Below are 15,842 nucleotides of genomic sequence, written 5' to 3'. Positions count from 1 at the left end.
TCTGACGGGGCTGACAAGTTTGGCATTTCTTGCAGAAAACCAATGGAGTTCATGTAGTAGCCATTTTATTTTTTTCTGTTGATGCTAGATGCTAATGGAACCTGCTTCAGGAGAATAAAATTATCTAAATATTTCAAATAATTTCCTCAGAAATTGGAAGATGGTGTTGACATATCATGGCTGTGACACAGGAAATATTAACATTAGGATTTAAAATATTCTAAAACTATAAAACTTAGCAAAGCCTGTCTGACACTGATGTACGCTGCAGAGGTGAACTGTGGCAAGGGGGTCCTTTAGAGTGACAGCTGCCCCTGATATTCCCTGATTTTATTACATTTTATTGAATGTCTGATGGTGTTGACAAAACGTGGGGACGCAACTTTAAAATCTTATGAAACATGCATGTGTCATTAAAAAAACAACCTTGCTTTGATAGATATTATTAAGTGTTGCTTTTGATAAAACAAGCTCTTTTTCATCATTAAAAAAACATTTTTATCCATTTTATTGCATATGAATGATTGAACCCTTCTCTGTGGACACACTGTTTTAGATGTAGTGAGAGGACATTAAGAAACACAGATTTGGTATAATAATGAGAAAATTAAATTGAAGGTGATAAGTGTGTTAAATACATTCTATTATTAATCCCTCATGACATTTAACATTTAAAATATTTATATTTTTAAACCTAATAGCAGTTACCCTTGCTGGACCTGTTTTGTCCCATGTCTCAAGAATGACCGAGGGGCAAAACAGCAAAAGTGCGGTCACCTTTAGTGACAAGTGAGATTTTGGAACCATTATAGGGCCCTATACGATCTCAAACAGCGATCAGGCTCATAAGGACTTAACAAATCACAAATATAGGCAGGAGCCTGACCCTTCAATGCTTTAAAAACAAGCAGTAAAATCTTAAAATCAATTCTAAAACTCACAGGCAACCAATGAGCAGCAAGAATCGGTGTAATGCGATCACTTTTCTTAGTACCTGCTAAAAGCCTAGCAGGCGTTTCATGAATCAGCTGCGGTCTTTGGAGGTTTCTCCTGCTAATACCAGAATAAAGTGCATATTCAAACTATATTCATTAAGATGTGAATTAATTTTTTTAAGTATATGGCTGTTCTTTTTTAAGTCGTTTTGATTCCATTTACTTTCTGCATTGTTCTCTTAGGATCTCCCTTCTGCGTGGGATCCCTGTTAATTTTCTCTATATATTTCCGTGTCCTCTCTCCCACTAATTTCTCTCCCTCAATTCTTTCTGTCTCAAAAAACAAAGTATTACGTTTACTTATTTTCATAACAGTAGACGTTTTCTGCAAAAACATCAGAAAATATTTTAATGAATGTAATTATTGCATTTAAGAACACTGAAAATGATCAAAAAATACTAAAAAGCAGTTAAACAAATCTTATTTAATTATTTAAAATGCTTCTTAAAGAAACCTTGTCCTCTTGTGTGACATCTTTGTCCTGTTGTGTGACAGTACAGGCGTCCCACCGGTGGACATTATCTGTCACATCAAAGGATGTTTCAGTCTTTTGTGTCAGTTAATGTCCTTGCTATTCCGAGCTAACCTGTCATTAGCAGTTAGCAAGACACATTTGCATCATTTTACATGATTATGTTGTTTAACGTACAGTTTTTAATAAAAAAATGTAGGGGTGTCGCACCAAAGGACCACAAAACGTAACTCTTTTATAGTGGTTCCAAAAAAAGTTAAATATTTGAACAATTCTGAGACAAAAACGTATTATGTGCACATGTCATAGGCTAAACAGGGGGCTTCAGTAACACGACCATGAATGGGGTCCTTCAACTAATTAAAGTTGTCCGTGGAATTGTCCGATTTAAAATCAGGATATGGGGTCACACCGGAGGACATGGTTTTCAGTGACAAAATGTATCAAGTTCCTACACTTTTAGAAATATATGGATGAAAAAAGATGATTGCCATTTACTAAAATAGACACTTCTAAAATTATGCCTGAGGTATTTATTAACATTTTTATGCTTTTCTTTTTAATTTATAAAGATTGTTATTTATTGAACCATGCTTGAGACAGTCACACCATTGGACAATTTTGAGATTTGACTCAAAAATGGTAAAAAATGTAATAACACGGCAGCTTTTATAACAACAGGTCAATGTAGGACAAAGAAATGTTTAACCATTTACTGTATTTTAAACAAGGATCCCTGTTAATTTTCTCTATATATTTCCGTGTCCTCTCTCCCACTAATTTCTCTCCCTCAATTCTTTCTGTCTCAAAAACAAAGTATTACGTTTACTTATTTTCATAACAGTAGACGTTTTCTGCAAAAACATCAGAAAATATTTTAATGAATGTAATTACTGCATTTAAGAACACTGAAAATGATCAAAAAATACTAAAAAGCAGTTAAACAAATCTTATTTAATTATTTAAAATGCTTCTTAAAGAAACCTTGTCCTCTTGTGTGACATCTTTGTCCTGTTGTGTGACAGTACAGGCGTCCCACCGGTGGACATTATCTGTCACATCAAAGGATGTTTCAGTCTTTTGTGTCAGTTAATGTCCTTGCTATTCCGAGCTAACCTGTCATTAGCAGTTAGCAAGACACATTTGCATCATTTTACATGATTATGTTGTTTAACGTACAGTTTTTAATAAAAAAATGTAGGGGTGTCGCACCAAAGGACCACAAAACGTAACTCTTTTATAGTGGTTCCAAAAAAAGTTAAATATTTGAACAATTCTGAGACAAAAACGTATTATGTGCACATGTCATAGGCTAAACAGGGGGCTTCAGTAACACGACCATGAATGGGGTCCTTCAACTAATTAAAGTTGTCCGTGGAATTGTCCGATTTAAAATCAGGATATGGGGTCACACCGGAGGACATGGTTTTCAGTGACAAAATGTATCAAGTTCCTACACTTTTAGAAATATATGGATGAAAAAAGATGATTGCCATTTACTAAAATAGACACTTCTAAAATTATGCCTGAGGTATTTATTAACATTTTTATGCTTTTCTTTTTAATTTATAAAGATTGCAATTTATTGAACCATGCTTGAGACACCATTGGACAATTTTGAGATTTGACTCAAAAATGGTAAAAAATGTAATAACACGGCAGCTTTTATAACAACAGGTCAATGTAGGACAAAGAAATGTTTAACCATTTACTGTATTTTAAATAATAAATAATAAATTTAAATAACATGTCAACCCATGTACACTTCGGCCAGCCACATATACCACAGTGCAACATGATTGTGATGTCACATGTGTGACATCTTTGTCCTGTTGTGTGACAGTACAGGCGTCCCACCGGTGGACATTATCTGTCACATCAAAGGATGTTTCAGTCTTTTGTGTCAGTTAATGTCCTTGCTATTCCGAGCTAACCTGTCATTAGCAGTTAGCAAGACACATTTGCATCATTTTACATGATTATGTTGTTTAACGTACAGTTTTTAATAAAAAAATGTAGGGGTGTCGTACCAAAGGACCACAAAACGTAACTCTTTTATAGTGGTTCCAAAAAAAGTTAAATATTTGAACAATTCTGAGACAAAAACGTATTATGTGCACATGTCATAGGCTAAACAGGGGGCTTCAGTAACACGACCATGAATGGGGTCCTTCAACTAATTAAAGTTGTCCGTGGAATTGTCCGATTTAAAATCAGGATATGGGGTCACACCGGAGGACATGGTTTTCAGTGACAAAATGTATCAAGTTCCTACACTTTTAGAAATATATGGATGAAAAAAGATGATTGCCATTTACTAAAATAGACACTTCTAAAATTATGCCTGAGGTATTTATTAACATTTTTATGCTTTTCTTTTTAATTTATAAAGATTGCAATTTATTGAACCATGCTTGAGACACCATTGGACAATTTTGAGATTTGACTCAAAAATGGTAAAAAATGTAATAACACGGCAGCTTTTATAACAACAGGTCAATGTAGGACAAAGAAATGTTTAACCATTTACTGTATTTTAAATAATAAATAATAAATTTAAATAACATGTCAACCCATGTACACTTCGGCCAGCCACATATACCACAGTGCAACATGATTGTGATGTCACAGCAGATTGCACACAACTCTTAATGTATGATATCTGAAAAGACCATTTAAATAAGTGTCTTAGAACAGAAATAATTAAACCAGACATGACAAGTGAGGGTTCATTTATTGGCAGTAATGAGCATAAAGTCAGTCATTATCCCTGTACTTTGCTTTCTGACTAGGCAAAATTTCACTTAATTATTTACAAAAACACGTCTTTGCATGACAGAGTTTAATAACAGAATAAGCACATTGGATGAACTTGCAGTGCCAAAAATGTAAACATGAGATATGGCTTTAGGTGATAGTTTAACATAGGACCGAACACACAGTGTAAATGGAAAGAACTGTCTGTATAACTTCTAAAGTTTTATCGGGACCAAGTTATGCATTTATAATATACATACTGTACCAATACACAAGACTAATCAATTCTACCACAACCAAAGCATGATATAAAAACAGCTCAGAACATCAGTTTGGGTTGCTTATACTACTACCCTCACTGTCTGAGGCATTCATATGTGCAGTTTAAAATATTATTGTTGTGGTTATGATGGTTTGTTTATTATTTACAGAATTCTCATGAATCATCATTAAGCATAAATGGGAAAGTCACTGACTGCCTAACATTAAGCCCACATAGTGGAAAATATATAGCGTAACAGTGCACACTGACAATAACCATAGTTTATAAAAGTATCAGGTAATAGTAACAATAATTTTCATAATAATAAATACATTAGAAAACAAACGTATTAGAAATATTCACTTTCATACAACATATTTAATTCCTAAAGCCGTAAACAATTGCAGTATTAGCAGCTAAACCCTTGTGGTCCCAGTATACATGAACATGATTCACACTAAAACTGTATGCATTATTATTAATATTTAATATTTAATAAGTATTTTACCTCCACACACAAGTAAAAATCTCCTAAATTTTAGATATGTTCTATAATTACATAATTGCTCCCAAATGTGTTAGATATTGTTTTATTTATTTTGGTTTCATAGCTGTCATGAATCTTGACCGAATATTTATTCATTTTGTTTATCGTTTTTTCTCTGATTCTCTTTTTTAATTCACTTAATAATTTAGGATCCACTTAAGAATCAGTGACAGATTTAGTGAGTCTCTACAACAATTCAAATGATCACAAATTCCATACGTGTTAGTTAGTTATTTAAAGGAATCCACTCATAATAGTCATTTGTTCAGGGTTTGCTGTTGGTTTGTCGTTATGTGCATTCAGCAAGGACAACGCAATAGAAATTCTGAGACATCCAGTCCTTTCGCTCTCCTGACATTCAATTCATACTGCAATCTGCAGCTCAAACAAAACATTTCTTTTGCAGCGCTGTAGCTTGAGCAGCAGCAACATAGGAAAGACAGTCTGAATATTGTAAAATTGTGTTCTGCATTAGCAGAAAAAAATATGCTTACAAACGGTTAACCAATAAGTACAAAAGTGAAAAATTAATATGTATTCTAATGAAACATCTGATGATCATACTATCATATACAGAACTTTAATACCTCATTTATACTGCATCATGAAGACAATTCAGTATTTTAAAATGCCCAGTTGATGTTTTCAAACCTACATTCAGATAAAATGAAGGAAAACCGATATAAAGGTCTTTATGCTGTGTGTACTGTTTTTAAAAAAAACATTGTTTAGTGGAACTAGACCTTGTACAATGACATTTTGATAACACTAGTGGCCTTGAAAAGTTATGACAAAAAATACATTTGCCGGCAACAACGGCGTGGTGTGATGTGTGCAACCCTTGCCTTGACACGCACATAACAAAAATCCACAAAGATCCATCTTCACAAACATTATCTGCCACCTTCTCTCCTGAATCAGAAACCTCATGGCAATAGCAGATCTCTTGGAATGAAAAGTACGCTCCTCCAGCTGTTCATTGTGCAGGCTCCGCACGAAGGCGGCTTTCATAGAGGTTCAAGGCATGATGCACAAATTCATATTGTTCCTCAGTCTGGATCATACCACCCCTGTGGAAAAAGACACCACATGATTACAGTCAAGCCTTGCCACAATCACAATAAAAGACACAATGAAAATCTTGTTACATTTTTTGCTTTTTTGTTGTTGTTTTAGCTACTGAAAGAAAAAGGTGTTTTATGGGATTTTCTTCCAAAACAGTGAGTCTACATATTTGATGTTAAATATCATTTTATGTAGCCTTTTAATCTTTCTGGAAATCACACATCATGATCGAGTTTGCATGCACATCATTTACTTATTCAGGTCCAAAGTCTGCAACAAGCGGCAACCTCCCGCTCTCTCTCGTGAAGCCAACACGGAAGTGACTTAAACTGTAATTCTTCAACTGGCCGCTAGAGGCTGGCTGCAAAAGGGAGTCAGTCCCATAGACTCCCCATGTTAAAATGCCCAACTTTACAGCAGAAAAAACATGTTTACAGCCTGGTTCAAAAAATGATTTTGGTCTATATAGCTAATTTTGCCCTTCATGACAACTGTGAGGGGGGTGAATTTTTTTATAACTCATCTGTTTAAATTATATTAAGCCTTAAAGTTCTGCATAATTAAGGGCGTGGCCACTTGAGTGACAGGTGGATTGCCGCTGCTGACACTGCCGTCGAGCTAGGTGGGCGTGGTTTCAGCAACCAGCTCCCGCCTCTTTGCCCATTTTCGATTATGCGAGGTGAAGCGCTGCCAAGATGGCGACGGTCGGCTCCGCCTACTTTAGGCTTCAAAAACGCTCTTCGGAAACCTACGGGTGACATCACGGACACTACGTCCATGTTTTTATACAATCTATGGTCTGCAAAATCCTTTTTTCCAAAAGTAAATTAACATGTTGGAATATGTTGAAAATGTTGCTGTTGGATTATTCCTGTTGGACTTTTGTTATACCATTCAAGATTTTTGTATGCCATTAAATTTCTGCGTTTAGTCGCAAATGTGGGTGAAATGCTTGCACTGTCGAGCCCTGTACAGTACATGCATGTATCTGTGCACTTGAGCCTTATCCATGGTCTTGTGGGGGTACTTGCTTTTTAAATTTTACTTCTTAATCTCTGTGGCTTGGTTGCCTAGTGTGTGCTCATTTGTTCGCATAGTAATTAATTTTAATTTCTGGGTGAACTATCCTAGTACCTTAAGTAGTTCATTTCAAGCATTTGCATTTTCTTTATATCAAAAGAGTGAACCAGTTGTACCTGTCTGTTCTAAGTTGGCACACAATTCGCAGCACATCCACAACTCCCTCCAGCTCCAACTGACGACAGCCGATTGTTGTAGCAATGAAACACCCTGTCCGACCAATTCCAGCACTACAAAAGTTCAAGTTAAATGGTTTATAATTGCTTTTATGTATGTATTGTAACTGAATTATGACTGTTTCTTAGGTCACACTTTAGTTTGGGGACCAATTTGTACTATTAACTAATTACAACGTTTGCCTCAATAAACTCCTAAATTAATAGTTAGTAAGGTAGTTGTTAAGTTTAGGTATTGGGTGGGATTCAGCGATCTAAAAGATGGTCATGCAGAATAAGGCATTAATATATGCTTTATAAGTACTAATAAACAGCCAATATACTAGTAATATGAATACTAATAAGCAATTAGTTAATAGTGAGAATTGGTCCCTTAACAAAAGTATTACCAGTTTTTTTTTACTATATAAAACGGGCGATACTGTGTATACTGTGCAACAGTAGAAATGTGTTAACCGGTAGACACTTTGTAATGTTTTGCTGGTAAGCTTCTGTACCTGCAATGTACAATAACTGGCCCACCGGATGTAAAGCCCCTCCTGTCCTCCTCAACATCATTCACTAACTGCAGCAGGGTTCCTGCGCTCTCTGGGGTCTTATTGTCTGGCCATGAAGTATACCAGTAGTGCTGTACTTTACGACTCTGTCCTCCTTGCTGAGGGTACAAAAACATATGCTCCATTAGAGTATCTGACAATTATATTTCTCTTGGATTAACCGCTTCCACTTGTATTAGTCACTTTGGATAAAAGTGTCTGCCAAAATGAATAAATATACATGTATGCTAAAAGAAATAATTCACAAGACTAAGATTATCAATGAATAGCAACCTTCCTTTAGGCAAATAAATACTGCATCCTTGAGCAAAACTTGCCACATACTCAGATTACAGCATTGCTATTTTTCAATCATTCTTCCATAGAGTGTTTATCTTATAATGCAAATACCTTTAGTATAAGGGTGCGGATTATATAGTGGTCACATTCCTTCACATTATTAACAAAGACCTCCACCCTTCCATAGATCCCCCTCTTCTCAGGCCAGTACAGAACACATTTCTGAAAAAGTCAAACAAACCTTTGCACATGCACAGTCTATTTAGTTATACTAAGAAATTATAGAGATTTTTATTAAAAATTACTTCATTTTTCTCTTTCAGTTTAGTAATCATGACGATGACAGGGCAGTCCTCTTGCCAGACCATTTGCCAGAAGTCGTTCACGGTGTTGATGATTGGACCTTGAGTGGCAATGAAGGCTCTCTCATCTCTAAGATAGCCCTGAAGAGAAGAAGTGCTGAACTTAAACAGATTTCATGACATAACAGAGCATAACTGTAAGTATAAAGCACCAGCAGAGCCAATTTAGATCAGCAAGACTCTCTTGGATAATTCTGAGATCAAACTAAACTCTCCTGTTATAATGTTTCACTTTACAAGCTCTGATGGTAGTAGATTTAAGTTAAGTTATCTCATGAAGGACATTAAGTGGCTCTTTGTCGTGGGCTATTGAAGAAATTGTGAGGCACAGAAAATTGAACTTACTCGAATGTAGTTGGCATTAATGTAACTGCTGAGCAGGTCGTTTGAGTTCTTAGTCTTCAGAATAACCCTGGAATGTGGATCTGAAATTAAATGTGAATTTTGTGAACATTTCTGTAGCTTTCTATTCAGTTCATCATTATACACAACACAAGGAAATTTAAAAAGCAAACAAACATTTTCAACACAGCACAAAAAAAGTCACAACACAAACGAAACGAGCCACAAGACAACAAAAACAAGTCACAACACACCAGAATCACGCTAAAACACAACAAAATCAGGCCATAATACAGTGACATCCTTCTGGACAAACTAAATAGTGCAAGAAAATATGCACTCTCTATTGTGGCTGATAAATGGCACCATGGTGCAATATAATATGTGTATTATCCCACATGGGAAGTTCAAGTGTTCAGAAAAACAAGATTGGTACAATAAAAACTGTTCAAAATTTGATTTTTGTTACACCGTTAGACAATGTATGATGCCAGTAGAATCAGTGAACCCCAAAATTTAAACTGATTTAAACTAACTGGCTCATTCAAATGTAATAATTAATATATGTTCAAGTGTTCATAAAAAAAAAGATTGGTAGAATTAAAAAAAACAGGGTTTTGATGGATCTAACATACTCTTACAGAGAAATTACTTAACAGCGCTTACTTCAAAAGTGTTACTTAAGGAAGCGTCACGTTATTTTAATGGGAGCTACTTAACAATGGTCCATATAGTTATGAGGGATCCCTGAGAAATATACTGCTGTTAATATACTGCAATGGAATAGTTCACTCACTTACCCCTAAACCCTTAGCTTTTTAAAATTTTATTTTAACTGACACATTCTGTGATGACTAAGTGAAGAAAAAAAACTTAACTTAAAATTAGTTTACCTGTGTTTAAAGCCTATATTACAATCAATGTTCAAACTGAGATGCTGAGAATTATTGAGATTTTTTTGGTCAACAGTACACCATAATAATAGTTTCCAATACAGGATTGTGTCACAGATCTAGAAAACAGGACTAAACTTAGCTGCACAGACGGTCTCTATTTCTGTCAAACGGACTGCGTTTTTGGCGATATTGAGTGCACAATGTTCCTTTCACCATATAGAATACAGTTAATGTGTGAAAAATCGAACAATCTCAGCTGCACTGTTAGAAGTTGACAGGTTTTTTTACAGTAAAATACTGTTCCCCGATATTACAGCAAAACACTGGCTGTTTTACAGTTATTTACCCCGGAAATTACAGCAAGGTTAACAGTGTATAGCTTTAGCGTTATTTATAGTGTAGTAGAGGGTGGGGAGCTTCAGATTCTAGAGAGTATCTAAATGGACAGAAAATCATATGAAAATCTTAAGTGCAGACTGATAAAAATAGTTGGAAAATAAGTGACAAATAATCAGTCTCTTTTACTGACCAGTTCGTACGATTTAAATAAAAATACACATACAAACATACTAGGGATGGAACGATTACCGGTTTCATGATAAATCACGATAAAATGCCCTGACGGTTCGTATTGCGTGATAACTTTGGTCACTATAATCGTGATATTAAATTTTCATACCGTTACATCCCTAAAACATACACACGACCCCTTTCAATTGGGTCGAAATGTCATTCTGATCGAGTTTGGTTGGATTGACCAATGGGTTTACGTGAACGCTTTTTAGTCCAATTGAGCAATCAATCTGATTATTTACTAATTATTTGGTTGCATGTAAATGTAGCAGTATTGTAGTAGTCGGTACCAATACCAATAAGAATCTTACGTAAACCAGTAAAAGTTTCATGGTTCTCTGTACCATATTAAAAACTCCTATCATAATCAAAACAGCGGTCTAAAAATAAATCTCTTAGTTACACTGTGTTTATACTTTGTAAGCGTACAAAACTTGTATTGATTCATTGATACTGACTTAAACACCTCTGATTGGCCATTGCGTTCACATGCTCAACAGACATGTCTGTGATTATGAACATTCGACACACTTCAAAGAGCATGCACAAAAATGGGTATAGGATTTGAAAGCAGTGCCTATCAGCACCTATCGTTAAGCTTGTTGCTGAATATACTCGACAATGCTGCCTTTCTGTGACACTGACATGGTAATAAAAAAGGTAAACACTTAGCTCAAAGTGAAATGACATACAATTAAATGCTATTCAGTGTAAATTCTGATACTAACTTGGCAAAATGGTCTTGTATCTATTTTTTGATCCATGATTTGGGATATCCAGCTCCTTCTGATCCACAAAGTTCATTGGGATTTCCTGCGAATAAAGAAGTTACACACTCTGAGCTAAGTACAATGGAAATTGCCAAATTGTCATAACATAAGCACTGAAAGATCTCCCACATCATTAAAATACACCTTAACTGAACCCCAACTGTCTGTGATTCCCATGATTAAGTAAAGCCAAGCTGAACGACATTAATGCTAAACTTAGTTCTGTCATGACAACTCTCGGAGGGATTGGCATGGTTATGTACATGACAATGTTAATGTGTTTGGTCTTGGCGGAATAGATCTGCTACGCTGCTGCTGCGGCAGAGCAAGTACCGAGACTTGCTACTGCCAATACATCCGCAACATGCTGCTGTGAGCATGTACGAAATATTGCTGCTGCAAATATAACATACATGAAATAACTTCCATATAGCATACATGAATCACCTCGTAGCAGATCTATACAGGTGGAGCTGGGGAAGTTGGAGTGTTTCTGAAGCAAGCTGCAACTGCTACGGCAAGCACTAGTCATATATTTGAATGTTGAGCAGCGAGCTCATTGGCTACCGATACAGGAGAGAACCAATCAGCTGTGCCATGTGATCATGGTGTCATTAGGTCAGATTGAGTTAGACCTATCGGACTGCGCCATCTAGAGTTTCATGCCAGAACTCTGTATTTATTAGTGGTGCGCTGGTGTGTTACTTACGGCAAACTCTGCATGCAGCATCTGTGTGTTCAGTGTGATGTCACAAAGCTGTTGCCGTGAGAGGACCCGACTGGCTGACTGCAGGTATTCCTGAGTTGCACGCTCACGTGGGGTCACAACCCCACTACTCAAAGGCTCCACTGAACCCAAAGCGCTCATATCCAGCACCAGTGAGACATTAGATCCACGTCTGCATGAGACGACACAGCGATATAACAAAAATATGTGAAGAAAAATAACAAAACACAGTCAGATAACTGTGATAGAACAAATCTACCTTTACTTTCACCTACTGGCATTAGAAATTCAAAGAAATTCAAAATGGGGGACAAGAAGTCCAGCCAACATGACTACAGGTCAAATTTTTACCACAAACGTCTAGGGTATCCCCATGGTGCCAATGACACATACCAGGTTTTGTAATGATATGTTAACATGTCTGTAAAATATAGTATTTTTCTACAAAAGTTAAAATGGCCTTAGAATAAAATAGCTGCCATGAAAAAAAATGAGGTAGTAATCAACTCTGTATGCCACACTACATCTAACAAGTTTAAGGATTTAAAAGCAAAAAAAGTAATTTTTCATATTTCTTGATCTACAGTTGGCACTGTTCTAAAACTGTGCAAGTACCCTCAGGTTATGCTTATCATGACACGTACCAGGTTTGGTTTCAATACGGCCAAGCACTTTGGAGATTTTGAAGCACTGAAAGTCACATTCAATCACGCATTATTTGAGAACGGTTTGACTAATCAACTTGAATTTCATAAATTTTTTGTGGGGATGTTCTGAAGATGAATTGGCTGAACAGAAACATTTTATGATGGAAAATGAAGTCATAGAGACGGGTTACTCTATGACAGGGGTTTTTAACTCTGGCCCTCGAGATCCATTTTCCTGCAGAGTTTAGCTCTAACCCTGATCAAACAAGGTCTTCAGGATTATTAGAGAGTTACAGGCAGGCAAGTTTGATTATGGTTGGAGCTAAACTCTGCAGGAAAGTGGATTTCGAGGGCCAGAGTTAAAAACCCCTGTCATAGAGTGTATTTGGCTTGGTTATGCCATTAAAATCTAGTTGCTTGATAAGCTAAGATCTCTAAAGACTCGTATTCCATTCTGCACATTTGCGTGCAGTTATGCCACACAAGAATCAATGATGTTTGGCAAAAACAGAATTAAACCTCTCGCAATGTCGCCTTGACAAAAGCAGATTCTTCTAAAAGTCTCCTTTATAAAAGAAGTTTACATAAAAATAACAGCATGTGAATTTGCAACTGTGAGAGTGCGTAAATAATGACATTATTATTTTTTTATTAACTATTCCTTTAAAGGGGTCCTATTATGCTTTTTACGCTTTTAACTTCCTTTAGTGTGAAATGTTGCTGTTTGAGCTTAGGAGTTATTCTCTATGTATCAGTCAGCACTGTTTCTGAACAACTTATATTACGTCTAAAAAGGGCATAATTCCTTTAAATCCAAAGTCTTTCATGCACAAATGAAGTCTTACCGCTCCTGCAGGCCTGCAACAGGTTTCATCCTAAAGGGTGAATGTGTGGAGGACACAGTGGGTTTGCGCTCAGCCACAGGGTGGCTGGGTGGGCACTGCGGCTCTGACGTCGTCACGCTGGAATGAGTCTGATGGATGCTGATGTTACAGGACGGGGCGCTTGTGCTGCTGGTAGAATGGGTGGCACTGGGTTTGGACGTCTGGTTGGCCTGGACCATACTGTTCTTGAGGGTCAGAGGGGGCTGAGCACCATGAACAGGGATGGGTGCCAGCTGCACGTCCCGGCTGGGCGGGGATGGGTCTTTAAGCTGATGATCCAAGAATTCCTTCTCCTTTAGTCGGTAAAGCACCTGAGGAAAGGAAATATTACTTTATAACAATCTATTACTCACAGCTAGTTTTAGGTTAAATCTTAGGTTAAGTCACCCTATAACTGAAAAGAAATTCTATTTTACATATAGAAAATGATCAAACAATTTTTATAAATACCATGAATAATGATTGTCATTTTTTAAAATTAATTTCAGCATAAAAGTAGTAAATATATATACTACCATGATATAGAAATGCATACCATACTAATATTATATCATAACAGTATAACAATTTTGGCATTATAGTTATGAGAATGATATATATATATATATATATATGCTTAATTCTCATAATTAATGTTAAAAATCTTAATGGTCTACAATAATTGGGTTAAAATAGGGGGGGAAGAAAAGAAAAGAAAACCATGGTTTCCACATAAATATTAAGCAGCAAAAACGGTTTTAACATTGATAATAATTAGAACCTTTATTAATAATTCAGCACCAATAATAACTGATAATAACTGGGAACCAAATCAACATACTAGCATGATTTCTGAAGGATCATGTGACACTGAAGACCATAATAATGGCTGCTGAAAATTCTGTTTTACCATCACAGGAATAAATTACATTTTCAAATATATTAAAATAGAATATTTAGCTATTTTTTTATTCTAATAATATTTCACAATATTTGTTTTTGGCAGGTTCTACTGTATTTTTGATCAATTAAATGATCAATTATTTTAAATACATTAAAATATTTTATAACAAATATATATATATATATATATATAATGCATACAAGAAACTTTGCATATGGGCCATTCTTCAGAATTGGTTAAAAACGTATTTTTCTAAAAATGTATTGTATGTATGCAAATTGTATAATATCCAAAGTACACATTTCTAGTAATTGCACAGTTAATTCTCATGTTGTGTTTTCAGAAAGTTTTGGAATATTTGTCCTCTCCCCAAATTTGTCACTACCGAAACACAGTAATAAGAATTTAATTAGAAGGGTTACAGTATATTGACCTATTAAGATTTTGCTACCTATTAATATTTTGATATCTATATTGTATATATATATATATATATTTTTTCTATTTTATAATATTTTTTCAGAGGTAAATAAATCACAATTATATTTTAACAATATTTCAAGTGTAATTTATGAGATTTGTTGTATTTTTAATCCAATTTTTCTTTGTAAAAGGCAAAAAGTTTATCATACTGATTTCTAAGTTAAGGATTCATAAAACTATCATAACATCTTGATAATTCAGTATACTTTATTTTTGACAAAACATCCTATGTTTCAATAGTGACTACACATTTTCGGTAGTGACAGTAATGCTTTGGTAGCGATCGAGATCACATTACAGAGTTTTAACTTGCATACTCTAAAACACTACTAAAACATACTAAAATACAAAAAAAAAATGCATAACTGTACTAAAAAAAAATATTTTCCCCAAATATGAGGATTATGTGTTCCCTTTTGTCACAATGATGACATGTTTTGGTTGTGACTGTTTCGGTAGTGACAATTTTATGGGATAACACCCAAAAAACCAAAGATATCTACCAAAACTTTGCCAAATGTTTCGGTAGTGACAATTTTAGATACTTTGATAGCATCTCAAAGATGCTAATCAGCACATGGTTAGCTAGCACAGTTCTGAACAGTTGTACACACATAAAAATTAAATGATATGGAAAAACTCCCAAAAAAGTGCAGAAAAAAGGTGTTCGGTAGTAACGTTCTTTAGAGTTACACAGATTTTTCAGACTTTTGAACACATTTACCTCAAAATGATGGGGCCTATCTACTCACCCTGTAGCTATGAGAGAGAGAGACACATACATATTTCCTGATCATAAATGTAGAGGTCTAGTTAATTTCAGTCTCAGCCAATGGACTGAAGCATGCACTGTTTCGGTAGTGACATGGAAAATGCGAGACACATTTTTTAACATAGTTTCATAAAGATCATATAAAATATTTTTTTGAACTTCACTTTTTAAAAGAATCAAAAATAAATTGTTGAAAACAACAATGGAAAAAAATAAAAAAATAATTTCAACATAATTTTCCTAAATTGAAATTTAGGGGTTAGGGTTCGGGACAGCCACCTCCCAATTGAAAGTACCCAATAAATGATGATT

The 15,842-nt window shown here is 35.2% G+C and overlaps 1 protein-coding gene across 1 annotated transcript in view; it reads right to left on the bottom strand.

The window, feature by feature from the left end:
• Positions 1-4,196: 4,196 nt before the first annotated feature.
• LOC107747646 (tyrosine-protein phosphatase non-receptor type 5-like) overlaps positions 4,197-15,842 on the bottom strand; it is a 34,297-nt gene continuing 22,651 nt past the window's right edge. Inside the window, exons 5-13 of the mRNA XM_016562239.1 lie at positions 13,354-13,703; positions 11,844-12,033; positions 11,093-11,177; positions 8,899-8,978; positions 8,497-8,634; positions 8,303-8,413; positions 7,853-8,010; positions 7,296-7,409; positions 4,197-6,104 (exon numbers count right to left, since the gene is read on the bottom strand). Coding sequence (XP_016417725.1) covers positions 6,011-6,104; positions 7,296-7,409; positions 7,853-8,010; positions 8,303-8,413; positions 8,497-8,634; positions 8,899-8,978; positions 11,093-11,177; positions 11,844-12,033; positions 13,354-13,703 — 1,320 coding nt within the window. The 3' untranslated portion in view covers positions 4,197-6,010. The remainder of the gene's footprint in view (positions 6,105-7,295; positions 7,410-7,852; positions 8,011-8,302; positions 8,414-8,496; positions 8,635-8,898; positions 8,979-11,092; positions 11,178-11,843; positions 12,034-13,353; positions 13,704-15,842) is intronic.

Source organism: Sinocyclocheilus rhinocerous, unplaced genomic scaffold (assembly GCF_001515625.1).
Source record: "Sinocyclocheilus rhinocerous isolate Xijiao unplaced genomic scaffold, SAMN03320098_v1.1 scaffold2604, whole genome shotgun sequence".
Classification (NCBI taxonomy): Eukaryota; Metazoa; Chordata; class Actinopteri; order Cypriniformes; family Cyprinidae; genus Sinocyclocheilus; species Sinocyclocheilus rhinocerous.
The sequence above is the reverse complement of the archived record's forward strand: the minus strand, read 5'-3'. Positions and strand labels throughout refer to the sequence as shown.